At 45.3% G+C, this 18,164-nt stretch overlaps 1 protein-coding gene across 1 annotated transcript; it reads right to left on the minus strand.

The window, feature by feature from the left end:
- Nucleotides 1–12,420: 12,420 nt before the first annotated feature.
- On the minus strand, nt 12,421–13,721 carry LOC308587236 (uncharacterized protein). Its single transcript, XM_081194631.1, has 3 exons — nt 13,463–13,721; nt 13,135–13,346; nt 12,421–12,995 (listed from the first exon to the last, which is right to left on the minus strand). Exons 1-3 carry the CDS (start codon nt 13,501–13,503, stop codon nt 12,904–12,906), a joined length of 345 nt encoding a protein of 114 aa, XP_081050757.1. The 5' UTR covers nt 13,504–13,721; the 3' UTR covers nt 12,421–12,903.
- Between the last annotated feature and the right edge of the window lie 4,443 nt (nt 13,722–18,164).

Genomic DNA, 18,164 nt, shown 5'->3' on the forward strand with positions numbered 1-18,164 from the left:
GTCTCGAGGGGCTCCGCATTTCGTGGGTGTCCAGCCAAGGTCGAGGCGCCCCCCGAAGCCGGTCTGAAACGGGAGAGCCGCGCTTCTCGTCTGATGGGACTCCGAGGCGCGAAGCCTGACTCACCTCGCCTTGAAAGTTCTCGCAGGCCCACAAGCCCCAGGCGGGCAGGGAGGAAGCAGGAGGCGGGGGCCGAAGGACTTGGCCGGGCCAGGACAGCTCCGGGGCGCCCCGCTCCGGCCCCTTCGGGCTGGGCAGCCGGAGCCACGAAGCCTCCAGCCGGACGGGCGCCGCTTGGGGAGGCCACGCCAGCCAAGAAGCAAGCCGGGCCGAACCTCGGCTGTCCCCCCCCCCCGGCCAAAGACCCAGCTTGGTCCCCACCCCGATGCCCTGTGCCTACACACACGTACGAACAAACAAGCACCTCAACCCATTTATTTGTAAAGGGCATAAAAAGTAGGCAATGTATTGTCTGAATACCAAGGAATCCCGAGCTCCCCTTCCACTAAAAGCCACTCGTTTGACAATGGTAGAACTTCCACGTACAGCAAGTGTCTGAGGTCAGGTTTGGAATTGGATTGATTTGGCCACAGGATCATTCAAAGGCTGCATTTCCATAAGATCAGCCAAGACCCTCTGGCTTCCTTCTAAAACGTTTCCCCCTCCTCTCTTTGAGGCTTTTGGCCACCCATCCCTCTTCTTGGTTCTGTGCAAAGCCTTTCAAGGAGTTTTGACGTGTAAATTTACTCCTAAGCTTCAATAAGATCCCTTTACTTTTGTTTGATTACTCATTTTAAGAAATGATAATTTTGTAGTCATTTTAGGTTCCCTGTAAGGTGAATAAAAATGCTTTTTGCGAGTAGAAAGTGCCCTTCCAGTACAATCCTGAGGATGACTAGCGCCTGCCAGGGATCTGCCTCTGGCAGGAAAAATGCCCCTTACTTTCCTGTGTGTAAATCATGTAGAGTCTGCAAAATGTCTCAACCTGAGCCATTTAAACTCATTCAGAGTTCTGAAGAGATCACAGAGTTGTAGAGCTGGAAGAGACCCCGCGGATCATCTTCCAGTCCAACCGCTTCTCTTCCTCAGCTTCCTGCCCCTCCTGAATTTCTTTCTCACACAGCGGCAAACCCACGCGGGATCCTGTCTTCTGCTTCCCGGGGGGAGCCGCGCAGCCTCTCTCTGCCTCGCTCCAAATGAGCCCCTTCAGCTTCGGGGGGAAGGACGGAGCTCTCGTCCACTTTCTCTCTGGCTTGGAGCCCCAATGCCCCCCCCCCGAGGCTTCACCCGGGTCAGAAGCCCCGGCTAGACGCGTGTCTGCTTGACTCCGCTTGGAGACCGCTGGTCTGCCTGCCTTGCTCCATTTCAATGCCCCAAATGTGTGGCTCTGCACAGGTCCCCTCCTCCTTCTCCAGCTCCAACTGGACCTCCCCAGGTGCAAAGAGGGTCCCTGGGCCTAACCCCCCCCCCCCATCAAGTAGAGAAATAGAAATACTCAACTGATCAATTGCCTCGCAGGTAACTCGGTTCTGCATCCCGCCTACCATCAAGCCTCCCCCCCCATCCTGGCTCCGCCCATGTCGCACAGGTGCGATGGGGGAGGGGCTGGTCACTGCGCGGGGGCTCCAGCCAATGTGGCCACGTGACTTGACTAGACTTGCCCCAGGCGCTTGAAGCCACGTGACCGGAGCTACCTTGGATTTCTTGGAATAGACCAAGAATTGTTCCTGGCCTGGCCCTGAGTCTCCCACCCAAACCCAGCAGTGGAGAAAGGCAACTAACTGCCTGAGCTGCAAACCTAGCCTCGCTTACATGGAGTAAAGCTGATGTGAATTTTAAACTATTTTAGCATGTATTGTGAATTTTTCCTGATTTTATGGTTTTACCTTTTTGTAAACTGCTTTGAGGGTGTTTTTTTACAATCAAATGGTGTATAAATTTTATGAAATAAATAGAATGACGCTGTGTTTTTGTCCGCTCATTAATAAATTACCTTTGTTTTTGTTTTATCTAAAAGGGCACCCACTTTTCTGAAAGACTGCCATATACTTTTCCAAGGACCTTGTGACCAGGATGGTGAGGGGAAATACAGGGCAGCCCTTCCTTCCTTCCTAAGGGCTGGGGTTTACTTTCGAGGTGCCCAGCTGCCCCTTGGAAGCTGGGTGGCAAATGGTAATAGGTTTAGAGAAATGCTGGTCTTACTATTGTTTAGTCATGGGAGCTTAAAAACAGTGAAACTGATTGTTTACATATCACCTTGCAGGCCATATAAAGGACTGGTCTATTCCTGCTAGGGCAGAGCAATCCTAGTTTCCCCCAGTCCACCAGACTGGAGGGGATTAAGAAGCAGTACAGGATCCACTGGGCTCTGCTGGACTCTATGGAGGGGTGAGGACGTGCCTCTGCTGCTGCAGAATCTCAGAGTGGCAGAGTTGGAAGGGAACCTGAGGCTCATTAATTCAACCCCCTACATGCATTAAATGCATTAAAAGTACAGGAAGGTGGAAGCTACTACTGGTATCCCTTAGTCAACATCATTTTCAGGGGGGTGCTAAGGATAAACCATGGTGCAGGGCAAGATCCCTGCTTGTAGACTTCTCAGAGACATCTGGACACAGATTGTTGCATCAGATGGCCCTCAGTCTGATCCAGCAAAAGTCTGCAGATGTTCTTTAAAAGCTCAATAAATAATTTGCATTAGTCTTCACTGTAGAAATTTGGAGACTTCTCCATCCCCCCCGGAAGCACAATGGAGAAGCGATATGAAATCAAGGTGGCAAAAGATTAAATTTCAGAACTAGTTGGCAAGTCTCCAAGACCAGGGGGCACTCACCTGAGAGTTCTTAAGAACTCAAATGGGAAATTGTTGATCTTCAAGGTAAAGTATGTAACTTATTGCTAGAATCAGCCGCCTCACCAGAGGACTGAAACGCAGCCAACATGAAGTTTTGAAAAAGAATCCACAAAGAATCCAGGAAATTAAAGACCTGTCAGTCTAACTTGTTTCTCAGGTAAGTTGGTGGAAAGCGTTATTAACACGAAGACTGTAAAAATTTAGAAGAAGAAGCCTGTTGGACATCTTTATAAACTACTTGGATGAAGGAATTGAGGGGATGCTCATCAAATTTGCAAATGACACCAAACTGGGAGGAGTAGCTAATGTCGCAGAAGACAGAATAAAAAATGAAAATGACCTTAATGGACTGGAAAACTGGGTGCAATCTAACATACTCAATTTCAATAGGGACAAATGTAAGAATTCCCTTCTACATCACCTTGTTTGTTACCCGGGTGAGGAACAACCACCTTTTGAATAAACCACAGAAACTATTTTTCAAGTCCAGCATCAGGATTTAGGGAAACAGCATTTATTATAGCTATTGCAATAGGACAGAGCTCACTCCACTCAACGGCCAGTTGAGAAGGGCTGCCCCAAAGCACCTCGGAACAGAGGCTGATATCATAGTTCAAACACAGCAAACAAATAGACATAAAACATCTTCATATACATCAAGAAAGGTTACTAGTCATGGGATAGAAAACACGCATGGCGTCTTCCTGCTATTCACTCCCCCCCCCCTTGGGGTTGACCAGACGCGTGTAGGCCTTTTGCCCAATTTAGGCATCAGGTGTCCCATGTTGCCCTGGCCACCTAGCCTATGATCAGTCTTTAATGACATTTCTCCCGTCTATCTTTCAGGAAACTGCCAAGGATTTCTTCCCTGATGCTAACTCATAACTGACATAGGAAAACATCCTGCCTTTCAGGGTCAGATAAGGAGAGATGGAAGGCAGCGTAGGAGGGGAGAGACTCACAGCTCCGACAGTAGGAGCTGTCTGACAGTGGAACGGTCTCCCTCAGGAGGTGGTTGGACTGCCCTTCCTTGGTTTTTAAGCGGAGGCTGGGTGGTCTCCTGTCACAGATTCCTTAGCTGAGATTCCTCCATTGCAGGCGGTTGGACTAGATGACCCTTGGGGTCCCTTCCAACACAAAGATTCTATGATTCTATGAAATGTAGAACACACAAAAACAAGCCTAATACATTCTAAAAGGTTAAATGCAATTAAAGTGAAACTTTGAAACATTATTAAAATCAAAAATAAACACCTGAGGTCTTTAGTTCTTATATCAATCGGTTGGTGGAAGAGTAGGACAGTGCCAGTTCAGGCTGCAGGTGAGGCTCGCATAAAATAATGTTCTACACACACAAACACATACCCCCCACATAGAAACTGGCATGTCAGGATAAAATGCATTCTGACATACCAGTTTCAGATAAACTGGTGTGTGTGTTTTGGTTTTTTGAATGGAGAAGCCTTCATGCAGTATGGAGGGGTAATGATAATAATAATAATAAATTGTATTTATATCCCGCTCTCCCCAGCCGAAGCCGGGCTCAGGGCGGCTAACAACAATTGTTGTTATCATCATTATTTTATTTATTTATATCCACCTTTCCCCCAGTTTGGAACTTATGGCAGCTTACGCAGCTAAAATAGAACAAGCTCGAAGCATAGAAAAGACACTCATTAAACACTAATAGAATTAAAATACTTTAAAAAGATCCATTGAAAACATAGCACAGAACCTTAAAAGCAGTCAGTTCCCTGCTGGCGGAAGGACAACAAGGAGGGAGCCAGGACAGCTCCCCCAGAGAGGGAGTTCCAGAGTCTGGGAGCAGCCACCAAGAAGGCCCTTTCTTGTGTCCCCAACCAGGATGGTGGTGGTGAGGGTGGTGGGACTGAGAGACGGGCCTCCCCTGGAGGTCTCAGAGCCTGGGCAGGTTTGTGTGAGGGAAGATGGTCTTTCTGATAGCCTGGATCTGAGCCGTGTAGAGCTTTATAGATTATAAGCAGCACTTTGAATTGTGCCCAGAAATAAACCAGGTACAGTCCTGACACAGGTTTACCATCTCACCCTCTGTTTGCAAGAACTAGGCCATTGCACCTCCCATTTCGCTAACATCTGCCTCTTGACCCTGTATCTTTTTCAATCATCGATTAATGCAGTTACTTTAAACAACAACTCGCACAAAATTCATAAAGTTGTCTAAATTGCTGGAACAAGCAAAGTAGGTAAATGTATGTAAATCCGTCCAGCTTGCATATTTGTTACACTTGTAGAATTCATCACAAAGTTTGAGGTTTTGTGAAGTACATGAAGGAAACATTCTGAGAGTGTGATTGTCCACACTATAATAGCAATGGTGATGTTAAAGACCTCTTTGTGTGTTTTCAAGTGACTCAGGATACAGCGAAAGCCTCTGCTGCTGCTGACCCTGGGGCTTCAGCTCTCAAACTCCTCCCAGACAGGCGGTTTTTCTCTCAGTATTGGAGTCCAGCGGAGACAAGAGGTTGAAGGACAGGCTGCTGGGAGAGGTTTATCGCTCTTTAAAGATCAGACCCATGCTATATGTAAGAACACTGTGAAGGGGAAGCTCCTTCAGAAGACACACTTGGGGTCACACAGGGAACTGTTTGAAGTGTTTTCTATTTTCTTTGTTGTAAGCCACTTTGAGCATGATTTTTTGGTGTGTGGGAAAGCGGCATACAAATAAAATGAATAAATTAATCCGGGGGCTCCCCTCATGTCAGCACATTTCTTGTTGTGTGTATGTGTGTATCCTTTCCCGAAGCCTTTCCTGTAACCAGAGGGAGCTAACCTACTTCACACATTACTTGCCAATATAGCTTCTTCCCTCCCTAACTGGATAGTGATCTCCAGTTCATTGCAACTCCGATGCATCTGCTTTCTGCAGACAGATTTCCAGTGCACAGCACCTCATTTTCTCAGTGTTCCTTCCGTGGGTTGTCTAAACTCCTCTGCAAACTTCATTCATTTGCCCACATTGTCCAGACTTTCGTTTTCTTTTAAGTTCCATTTTTGGAAATGGCCATTAAACTTTGCAATCACTGGTAGATTTGAGGTAGGTGATTTGCTGAGATAGTGGAAACTGCATCAGATATTTTGCCCATGGCTAAATACAGTCTTTCAACTGGGTAGTAAATTGCAGGTTTTAGTTCCCATGAAGAGTAAAACAGAAAATTCCTTCTCAGCAGTTTCTTATTTAGATATTATTAATCATTCCACTCCCTCACCATAGGCTGGTGAATTAATTTAGCTTTCAAAAAAAGGTTCCCCCTGTACCTAAAAGGTAGACAATCTAAATTAATTTTTAGCTTGTCATGATAAGTGACTAAAGCCCCAGGGGTTTGTTCATTAGGCATTCACTATCTTTTGCAAACTATTCCAAAGAAAAGCACCTACAAGCCAGTAAAAATATCAGCAGGGAGAAGAAAAAACAACCCAAAGGCTCTTCCTTTTGCAATGAAAAGCTCTTGCTTTTAAGCAAGGAAAGAATGAAGAAGTACAGAATGGGGGTTAAAAACCACAACTGCATTTTTCCCTTTTATTGTATAAGACAAGGTAGTAAAAGTCTAAGAACAAAATTTTATCCCTTTTTATGTTCACAATAACTCTGTTAGGTAGATTATGCTAATTGTGATTTGTCAAAGGCGTCAGGAGAAGATTCTCGAAATATCTGGAGTAATGTACTCGTAAAGATATCAAATCCAAGCTCGTATTCCAACAGGTAAGTATGTTTGAAGGTCTTCAACCTTTAAGTGAAAGGGGTTTTGAGCTTTTGTATTACAATTCAGACAGAATTTGCAAAAACTCTACATTTGCTGGACTTTGGGGTGTATAGATATGGATTGAAAACAATTAAGATGGATTAGATAGATTCAGACAAAGAACTTGTCCGCAGTTCTTGTCAGGGCAGACAGCCATGTGAAGGCCTTAGAGCTCCACAGAAATGGGGAGGGGGTCTGACTGCAAGAGTTGTATTTAGCTCTTGTATTTATTTTTAAAAATTTGAATATGAGTTACATATGCTCTTTGATTTATTAGAACAAAAATGAAGCGTATTAAGTGGTCTGCAAAGTAATAATAGTCAATGGAAGAAAAGTTTGAAAACTGCTACTCCAGCACTCTTAGTGCACACGCAATGTGGCAAAAAGTCTTCTCCAGCAGATCAGGGGGATGAACGTGTGCTGATGTGATGTGCCACTTAACAGCTGATGACATTAGCAGAGGACCAAGAACATTAGCCTGACTGCATGAGGAAGCAGAGCAAGATATTACTGTAATAAGAAGTGGCCTAAGATGTTGCTTAAGATCTAAATATAATTGTGGCCACAGGTCATGTTACTGAACTTTTGTGAGCTCACTGGTTAGGATCCAAACCTTATTCCACTGAACTTTCTACATCCAGATTGGTTTCTAGCATCACTACTTGGCTTCCCTTGCTATTAAGGGACAGCGCATGGAGTGGCTTGTATTTCTAAAAATTAGTTTCACTGAAAATAGTTTTAAAGGAAAAACTATAAGAAAGACACCACTAAGATAGAACACTAACATGGAGGGGAATTTTTATCACTCTAACAAGGAGGGGAATTTTTATCACACGTGGTGGACAAGCAGTTAGGTAAACGTTTACTGGGACATGATATATAATGAGTTAAAGAAAATGTACAAAAGTACATTTGTTAAAAAACCAGAAGCATTTTTATTGGGGATAGTAGGTGAGGAAATTCTAAAGAAAGACCAAAGACTATTCAGGTGTGCAACAGTGGCAGCAAGGACTTTATTAGCTCAAAAATGGAAGCCACAGGAGACACCAACGATTCCAGAGTGGCAAGTGAAGATGATTGAATACAGTGGTACCTCGGGTTACAGACACTTCAGGTTACATACGCTTCAGGTAACAGACTCCACTAACCCATAAATATTACCTCGGGTTAAGAACTTTGCTTCAGGATGAGAACAGAAATCGTGTTCCGGCGGCGCAGCAGCAGTAGGAGGCCCCATTTGCTAAAGTGGTGCTTCAGGTTAAGAACAGTTTCAGGTTAAGAACGTACCTCCGGAACGAATTAAGTACTTAACCTGAGGTACCACTGTATGCACAGTTGGCAAAGTTGACCAGGAAAATCCGAAACCAGCGGGATCAGGCGTTCCAAAAAGACTGCAGTAAATTTATACAATATTTGAAGGATAATTTAAGAAACTTAAGAAACTTGTAATGTTGTAATGTTGAGGCTAGGTACTTTTTACATATATATTTAAAATTTGATAGTTGGATATAAACAGGAAAAAATAGAAACGCTGTAAAATAGAAATACAGTGGATGCTCAGGTTGCAAATGTGATCCGTGCAGGAGGCACGTTCGCAACCCGCAGCGTCCAGAACCCGCAGCACTGCGTCTGCGCACGCACGGGTTGTGATTCAGTGTTTCTGCTCATGCGTGAGTGCTGAAACCCGGAAGTAACCCATTCCGGTACTTCCAGGTTTTGGCGTGTCCGTAACCCAAAAACGTGCAACCTGAACTGTCTGTAACCCAAGGTATGACTGTAAGTAAGGTAACCATGAGGTGGGAGGGAGGGAAGTTGATAGCTCTTTTGAACAAATAACAAGGCGAAAAAATAATATATAATGGAAAATTCAATAATTACAATACAAAGAGCCTTACTGTGCTGGAACATCTATCATAGGTGGTCACCTTAATCAGATAAAAGCTTAGCAGCAAACTAGATTCATGAGCCAAGTGGTCACCTGTGGCTTTAGCAGACAGAGAACTGAACTAGGACTTCAACTTCACCAACACATCAGACCTCTTTTCAGCAACAGCTTGTTATTGTGGCTCAGAACTCTGTAGGAGACTCTGGCTGAGGGCCTCTGCTTACTTGCTGGTGCACAGCCAAGGAACGAGGTGTTTTAAGGTTACGGGCTTAGCACCTCTTAGACTCTTGTGCCCATGAAAAAGTTGAGAGTCCTGTGTGATCTCCAGGTTGCTGCTTCCAACTTAGCAGATGTTTGCCAGCATCACAAGGTATTGTTCTCACCCCCTGCAATTCATGTCCTTGTTTTGCTTGTATGAATTTCAGCAATTCTCTGATTGACTGGTATTATCCAAGGCTAGGTGCCTTCCTCCAGCAGTTCCACATGGAACCTGGTCTCTTGCACAGAATCAGGTCAACCAGCAATTATGCCTCCAGAATCAGAGAAGTATGCAAAATTCTCCATCCCACCCAACCTATGCCATCTCATATTCCTTCGTTAAAAAGTTGGTGTTTTAGTTTTGCTTTAGTTTTAGGGTTTTGTGGAAGAGCATGGGGGCAGGAGAATGAAACTGGGCCCCTCTGGACAGTCTGTGCCCATGAGGATTTGCACTCACAGCACCATTGGGGCAGTCTTTCTAGCAGGGCTGTAACTCACCAGAACTCAGTTCCGGCACCTCTCAGGTTGGCGCCATTGCCATTTTAAGAGAACAAGAGAGGTGTTCATGGTAAGTTCCAGAACCTCTTTTTCTAGAAAAATAGCACTGTTTACGCGATCCCATTTTCAACAATGTTGTTGCCTGGAAAAAATTGGGAAAGTCACAGTACTTCATTTCCAATCAGTGCATATCCCATATTCTATGATTCTATGTTTCTATATCCCATAACCTTTCATACCACAAAGGTTTAAGATGGGTGGGGTTGCCCTGCTTTTCTTGCAGCACAGCCCCTCAAGAAAGCAATAATGTGGTAACATTGGGAAAGCAATGCAGAACAACTAATAAATCAGAATAAATCTACCACTTATGCACTATTATTGTGTTAATTGCATGCTGCAGAACACACCCTCAATAAAACACCAGTCTGGTGGGGCCCACTGTTCCTAATGTGGTGAAAACTATCCTTTGACAGCATAATAACTACCTTATGTTCACGCAGCAGTTGAGGATAAGGGGATGTTAAACCACTGATTATTAGTAGCTTCAGCAGGCTATGTTTGTATGAAGAAATAAATGAATCAGATATCAGGAGTTTGTGCAGTCCCATAGGAATTAACATAGGGAAATTACAGACACTAGATACCATTCCTATTTACAGTTAGATCTCTTTTGTCTTTAAAACAATTTAATTCTCCCTCCCTTAAACTGGAGTTCTCACCAATTAAATCTGATTTTTCATACTATAATTTCACTGGGTTTTATCTCAGCACAGTACCAGATTAGCAAAGTACCTTTTAGCAAAATCTTAACAAGAATTAAAACAAGTTCTTCCTCTCAAAGGGCATGACTTCACCTGAAGAATCCTGGCAACAGTAGTTTCCTCTGGGTGCTGGCAATGGCAGCTTTGTGGAGAGTTATTTGGAAGAAGTCATGCACTTTAAATGTAAGGTGTGTTGGCAGCCTGAACGAGATTTGGAGAAAGCTTGGGGTTTTAATGTGCTAAGTTAAATAAGAATGCCTGTCTTTATTAGGAAGTCAGTGAGTGTCTGCAAGCATCCTCTGGCGGGCGACCCATTCAAGGAGCTGGTGCTGCCACCACAATATAAAGCCCGGCCCAGGTTTGTATTCAACTTCTGAGCCTCTGTGTAAGTACAGTGGTACCTCGGGTTCCCTACGCTTCAGGTTACATACGCTTCAGGTTACAGACTCCGCTAACCCAGAAATAGTGCTTCAGGTTAAGAACTTTGCTTCAGGATGAGAACAGAAATTGTGCTCCGGCAGCAGTGAGAGGCCCCATTAGCTAAAGTGGTGTTTCGGGTTAAGAACAGTTTCAGGTTAAGAATGGACCTCCAGAACGAATTAAGTACTGAAACCCGAGGTACCACTGCATATCTTTCAGTGGGTTAAGCGGTTTTATTCCATTTATTTAGAAAAGATCTCGAAAAGATCCCCTTGCAAACACCCCCCCCCCTTTTCAGCACGGCAGGGTCACCAAGGGAAAGCACTTCTGGCCTTGACTACGGCTGCTGTTTCTCACTTCATAGTTCAAAATAATCCCTCTCCACACCCTGTAGTAATCTGTCCAGTATTACGTTAAAATGTACCCCAAGCTCTACATTTGATTCTTGGCTATTAAAAACTGGTTGAAACCATTTTATTTCATTCACAAAAGAAAAGCTGACATGGGATTCTGATCAAGGTTTATAGACAATGCGTGAGACATTTATTGATCCTTTTTGTAAGTTATGATTTGTCTACTTTAGTGTATTATTTATATATACAGTCATACCTCGGGTTAAATATGCTTCAGGTTGAGCGTTTTCAGGTTCCGTTCCATGGCGACCCAGAAGTAACGGAACGGGTTACCTCCGGGTTTCGCTGCTCACACATGCGCAGATACTCAAAATGACGTCATGCGCATCTTCAGAAGCGGCAAATCGTGACGCGCAGACGCAGGTTGCGTTCTGCTCAGGATGTGAACGGGGCTCCGGAACGGTAATCAAGAAGGGGTTGGGGTGGGAAGCAGGTTTGAATATGAAACTGGTGGGTGGCTGTCATGAGTTCCGATCCATTTCATAGAATAATAGAATTCTAGAGTTGGAAGGGACCTCAAGGGTCATCTAGTCCAACCCCCTGCAACGCAGGAATTTCAGCAACAGCATCCATGACAGATGGCCATCCAGCCTCTGGTTAGAAACCTCCAAGGAAGGAGAGTCCACCACCTTCCAAGGGAGTCTGTTCGACTGCCAAACCGCTCTTAGTGTCAGAAAGATTTTCATTAATGTTTAGTTGGAATCTCCTTTCTTTGAACTTGAAGCCATCTGTTCGAGTCCTCCCGTCCAGAGCAGGATAAAACAAGCATCCTCCCTCTTCCATGTGACAGGCCTTAAGATAGCTGAAGATCTCCTCTCAGTCTCCTCTTTTTCAGGCTGAACATACCCAGCTCCTTCAAGCATTCATCGTAAGACTTCGTTTCCAGACCCTCGATCATCTTGGTCACCCTCCTCTGCACATGGTCCAGCTTGTCAACATCCTTCTTAAACTGTGGTGCCCAGAATTGGACACAGTATTCCAAGTGTGGTCTGACCAAGGCAGAATCGAGTGGTACTATTACCTCCCTTGATCTGGACACTAGACTTCTGCTGAGGCAGCCTAGAATAGTGTTAGCTTTCTTTTGCTGCTGCATCACACTGTTGACTCCTGTTAAGCTTCTGGTCCACCAAGACCCTTAGATCTTTTCCACCTGTACTGCTAGAAAGCCAGGTGTCCCCCATCCCATCTTAGTGAATCTGGTTCTTGCAGAACCTGACATGACTCCCTATTGAAATTCATTTTGTTCGCTTGCGCCCAGTGCTCCAATCTGTTCATGTCATTTTGAATTCAGATTCTGTCTTCTGCAACATTAGCTACCCCTCCCAGTTTGGTGTCATCTGCCAATTGGATGAGCATCCCCTCAATTTCATCATCCAAGTCATTGATAAAGCCATTGAACAACAAGGGGCCCAGGACAGAACCTGGCAGCACTCCTCTAGTCACTTTTCCCCAGGAGGATGAGCGGCCATTCATGGCCATTCATATCCAATAAACCATTTCCATTCTTTTATAAACAATGGGTTATCTTGCTTTCTTTTTTTATGGTAAGTTTCGCCATTTTGGCATATTTCATAAGTTTTTGTAGCCATTCTTCTTTCGCTGGGAGGTATTCTTCTTCTTTCCATTTTTGGGCAAGTAACTTTCTTGCCCATCCTCACAACTGTTGGGAAAAAGAACCCCCGGGGATAAAAACATGATCAAAGACTAGCATATTTGTATTACAAACTTTATTTGAATCTGTTATGTACTGAAGTTCTCACCCTGGGCCAGCAGGGGGATACTGTAGATAGTTTTCACTCAGGTCCACATATGCAAATAAGGGATCAAAAGTGACGTTCAGTGATTGGATAGTTACAGAAAATGGTTACTGTTGCGTTCTAGTGGAGCTCTATATAAGCAGGCTGGCTGAACCCTTCAGTTCAGTTCTGTTCTGGCCTGTGAATAAACAAGAGCTGTTTGAAGAATCACTGTGTTGTCTGATATTTTCACCCACAACTTAACAGAATCCATACAAAAATTATTTTCAAATTTATTTATTTATTTACTTGGAATTGTGGGGAGGGGGGAACTGGGCGTGGGAGGGGGGGTAAGAGCTCCGCTCGAGCTGCTGGTCTCACTGCTGCCGTTGCCTGGAAGAGAAAAGAAGAGAAATGATTCTTAATATTTTAATTGATTCTTATGCTGATAACCCATCTTTCTGCACCCTCCGCCCCACTGCCAGATTTTCTCTGGCCTCCCTGTTCCTGAGGAAGAAAGATCAACACTCACCATCCACGTTGGTATCGGTGGACTCCATCCCCTGGTCGCATGGTCTCACAAAAATCGATCGAATCTTAATCTTCTCCTCCTTTCCGTCCTTCGTGACATTTACCTCCTCCTTCCACTCATCTCCTTCCTCCTCCTGGCAGACCAGGGGATGTATCTTGGGCAACCGGCAGCAGGAGACCAGCAGCCCGCGAAGCCGCCTCAGACTTCGGAACCTAGGGGAGAAGAGGAAACAATGAGGAAATGAGTTCTAGATATCTCTGTGCTGGATTTGGGGCACCTGGCAGCTAAACCTCCCCTACGTTTCAGAAGGAGGAGAAATCCTACTTACACTTGAGACGAAGAGAGTCTCTGCAATCTCTCCCGCAACATCTCTGATCTCCTTCACTAGCTATCCTCAAATGGTTGCTCTTCCCAAAGTGCTCAGCCAAATCACTCAGCAGGGGGACGTGTCACAATGGAGGACATGACCCCCTTACTTTAGCTATCTTGCTTCATAAGGGGCATTGTTCCCCTTCACAGTCACTTTTCAAATACAGTGGTACCTCAGGTTACATATGCTTCAAGTTACATACGCTTCAGGTTACAGACTCCGCTAACCCAGAAATAGTGCTTCAGGTTAAGAACTTTGCTTCAGGATGAGAACAGAAATTGAGCTCCGGCGACGCGGCAGCAGCAGGAGGCCCCATTAGCCAAATTGGTGCTTCAGGTTAAGAACAGTTTCAGGTTAAGAACTTTGCTTCAGAACGAATTAAGTACTTAACCCGAGGTACCACTGTATACTGATCAGCCTGAAGGTCTAATTCCAGCCCAACCTCCCCAAACCTGTGCCTTCCGGATTTTTGGGGGACTACCTCACCATCAGCCCCCCTTAGCCTGCCCTGACTAGTTGAGTGGGCAGGAAATATGGCAGTTGTAGCTCAGAAGAGCTGGAGGAGACCAGGCCGGGAAAGGCTTCACAAAATGAGCTTTTCTGTGTTGTCCTTTCCCCTTCTGACTCCTTCTTGTGATGGCATCTTGGAGCCGCAACCTCTCCTGTCTCCACACTTGGCACAGTCCTGCCAAGTCGTATGTCTAAGTCTCCTCTTCTTCCTCTATCTTCTTCCTGTGCCTTTAACAGCATGGCATAGATCTCCTGTTTTGGTTTACCTTATTAAAAATCTCTCCGTTTTTAGGTCTCCTGCTTTGCTGGTGCCCCAGTCATGTGCCCAGCCTGCCAGTTGGGCAGTCCAGCACCGGGAAGGAGAAATGCTTTGCTGGCAAAAAAAGAGAGATGAAGCTTTACCTTTAATAAGAACAATACAAAGCTGACCTGAAAAGGACAGGGCAGTCGTGGGTTCCAGGCGCCTCCAGGCGGCCCTTCTGCAAACTGACATCCTTTGTGCTTTAAAGATTAGGTGAGAACACAGTGCCACCTTGTGGTGGGCACACGGCACTGTTTTATTTATAAACTATATTTGCACCAAAGGGACAGAACACTTTCAGAGCCCTTGGTTGCCACTTCCAGTTTAAATTGGAATGGGTTGTTGCCTCTACAGTGATGCTGCTCTGCTTCCAGAGAGAATCATGCTCCATAGAAGCGGACACTTTTTTACTTTGTCGCTTTAATACTTTTCTAGCAAGGCATCTCCAAACCATAATTCCTAAGAGCTGTAGATTTCTTTCTGTTTAAAGGAAGGTTTCTAACCCTCATGGATGTGAAGAATTATTTGAAAATATGCCAGACAAAAGACCCCAACATGGAGGCACCAGCATTATTGTTATTTATTAAATGTATATACTGCTTTTCCACCCAAATGAGTCCAGGGTGGCAAACAACAAGAGATAAAACAGTACGACCATTAAAGGTAAAGGTAAAGGGACCCCTGACTGTTAGGTCCAGTCGTGACCGACTCTGGGGTTGCGACGCTCATCTCGCTTTATTGGCCGAGGGAGCCGGCGTACAGCTTCCAGGTCATGTGGCCGGCAGGACTAAGCCGCTTCTGGCGAACCAGAGCAGCGCACGGAAACGCCATCTACCTTCCCGCCGGAGAAGTACCTATTTATCTACTTGCACTTTGACGTGCTTTCGAACTGCTAGGTGGGCAGGAGCAGGGACCGAGCAACGGGAGCTCACCCCGTGGCGGGGATTCAAACTGCCGACCTTCTGATCAGCAAGCCCTAGGCTCAGTGGTTTAGACCACAGCGCCACCAGCGTCCCTAGTAAGACCATTAGAAACAGTTTAAAAACATTTTAAAACCAGTTCCAGTACAGAGGCAAACTGGGAAAGTTCTCCACTTCAAAGGCTTGGGCTTCAGTGGGTGCCATGAAGGCAACAGAGGGGGCACCTGGCTAATATTCAAGGGGAGGGGATTCCAAAGGGCACCAGCCATGATGCTAGGGGCCTGATTCCTATACAGTGGTACCTCGGGTTACAAACACTTCGGGTTAAAAACTCCACTAACCCGGAAGTAGTACCTCGGGTTAAGAACTTCGCTTCAGGATGAGAACAGAAATCGCGTGGCAGCGAGAGGCCACATTAGCTAAAGTGGTGTTTCGGGTTAAGAACAGTTTCAGGTTAAGAATGGACCTCCAGAACAAATTAAGTTTGTAACCCGAGGTACCACTGTATTGTCCAGAATGGGACTACCTGAGAAGATGCTACGGAGGGGTGAGACAATCTTACGGGTCGCCTGGTCCCAAGCTGCACATGGGGCTTTATACACCAAATCCAAACCCTTGAACTTAGCATGATAGTTAATTGGCCTCCCATGCCCAATATGTTATGTTTATCAGAAGGGGAATAGTAGTTACCTCAACCAGAAGGGCATCCCCTGTGGGAAGAAGCAGCCCAGCCCACCCAGCCTGTCTCAGCACTCCAGAGCCTGTGAGACCTCAAGGTTTGGCACTGGGACCTGGTTGACGAAGCTTCTGTGGGTGGTGGGTGCTCATCGTCCCCTCCAGACACAGAGGCAGTCAGAAATCAGAGAAAGAGTGATCTCACGCACAGGGATAGCGGACTGCCCTCCAGGTGCTACTGAACCACAACTCCCATCAGCCCCAGCCAGCACGGCCAATGATCAAGGATGCTGGGAGCTGTAGTCCATCAACAACTGGCGAGCACCACAAGGACTAGCCCTTATCTAGATCCACCATTTCCTGGTTCACTCTGGGAAACCATTTTTAAATGCCTCCTGGGGTGGAACTGAGAGCTATCCATAGAAAGCAGCGGCCTAGCCAAAGATTTCGGTGTAGCTGCGTGTCTGGACGCCCCACAAACAAATGGAAGCAGTAAACAGAGGAAGTCCTGCTCTTTCTAAGTCAGCTCATATTTCACTTAAAAACATTGCTTTTCATCACATACAGACATGGGCATAGCCAGGGTTTTTGTTACGGAGGGCAGACTTTTGTTGGGGGGGGGGCAGAACCTAAGATTTATATTGATTTTTATTGATTTAAGGCTGCGCCCATGCAGGCGGGAGCCTTATGCTTTGTTCAGTCGCATGCAGATGGGCTGCACTTTTAAATGTGCAAGAAAGAACTCGTGAAAATATCCCTCCCCCAACAGCAAGACCACATTTAGAAAGTGTAGGGACCTTGTCTCTGCTGCTGTTTTTGTTTTGCTTTTTGCCAGCGGGGGGGGGGGCATTTCCCAGTCGCACATGCAGTAAAGTCTTTGATTTCCCCATTAATTTCTTTTCTTTCTTTTTTTGAAAATTATTTTTATTTTATTTCTGACATATACACCAACATAAAAAACCACAAACAATCCAAAAAGGATAAAAAAGAGGGGGGAAAAGAAATAAAGCAAAATACAAAGGCACAAAAAAGTCACATAACAAAAACATTAGATTCATACTGTTTTGTTGAACTGACTTCCCTCCACCACGGTTTGAGCTATATCCCAATGTTTTCTTCTGCAGAATCTTTTTACCACTTTTATCTCTACATCGCCGGTTTTATATTACCCCTACTGTAATTTTAATATTTCCTAAATTTGTTTCCATGTATGTAATGAAGATTTCCCCATTAATTTCTATGGACAGGTCTCATGTTTGCTCAGTGAGATGGGGAAAGCCTACTGATATCAGAAACTTGTGGGGCTTGTCTTTCTGTAGCTCTGCATCTTCATGCATGGAACATAGTAGACGGCACCACAGCAGCCCTTGCCTGCCTGCCTGCCCCTCTTCCCTCTATGCGCTCACAAAATCACCTGAAATACATTAGGTCTCTAAGACTGGATTTGGGTTCAGGCCCTGGTCTGGCGCAACAGCATCATGGAGGGATGTATGCCCAGCACTCCCAGCACGTCATCCAAGTATTGCTGAGGAAGATAATGCCCCAGTAAATGTCTCTGTATGTTAGCAGTAATTTGCCAATTGGAACCTGCTACCATTTCCTCCCGTAATGTCAGAGACCTTCCAGTGCCAGCCCAAATGATGCCCCCCCACCTCAGACATCAATTCCTGTCTTCATTTGTCACACACACACACACACACACACACACACACACACACACACACACACTTTATTGTGCTGCATGAAGCCGTTCACTGCAGAGCTGGCTGTGGAACCGTGTCCTTGCAGCACTCTGATATTTCTCTTCATCTCTGGAGGGGACCAGGGAAAACAGGTCTGGGAGCCAACAAGTCTCTTGGTTTCTAGTTGCTAGGCTTTCCTAACACAATAGCTATCTTTGGGCTGATGTTCTTAATTACCTTTGGCTTGCTTGTGGGCTTAGACTGAAGATTTGCTTGCTAACTAGGCTCCAAATGAATTCTCCAGAATAAATCAAGTCCCTAAGGGTTCCTTGGAACCCCCTCTTGGAGTCTCTGATGGTGGGGAAAGTTTTCAAGTAATGTGATTTTGGCAGGGGAGTGAGTAAGATTACCTTGTGTGCATGATGTTTTGTATGTATGTATGTATGTATGTATGTATACTTGCATGTTTCCCTGCGTTTGCACAGGTTGCTGTGTCAATTTAGTTGCCAGTAGTCACTGTACTATTACATTTGCATGCAATGGATTGTGGGGTGGGAATTTTTGTAGGAGAA

The sequence above is a fragment of the Podarcis bocagei genome (genome assembly GCF_964188305.1).
Source record: "Podarcis bocagei genome assembly, chromosome: 5".
NCBI lineage: Eukaryota > Metazoa > Chordata > Lepidosauria > Squamata > Lacertidae > Podarcis > Podarcis bocagei.

Excerpts from the sequence above, each read along its gene's own strand:
- LOC308587236 (XM_081194631.1), bottom strand. The coding sequence starts at position 13,503 with ATGTTGCGGGAGAGATTGCAGAGACTCTCTTCGTCTCAAGT. Across the intron at positions 13,347-13,462 it reads AGACTCTCTTCGTCTCAAGT|GTTCCGAAGTCTGAGGCGGC; the intron begins GTAAGTAGGATT and ends CTTCTCCCCTAG. Across the intron at positions 12,996-13,134 it reads CACCGATACCAACGTGGATG|GCAACGGCAGCAGTGAGACC; the intron begins GTGAGTGTTGAT and ends TTTCTCTTCCAG.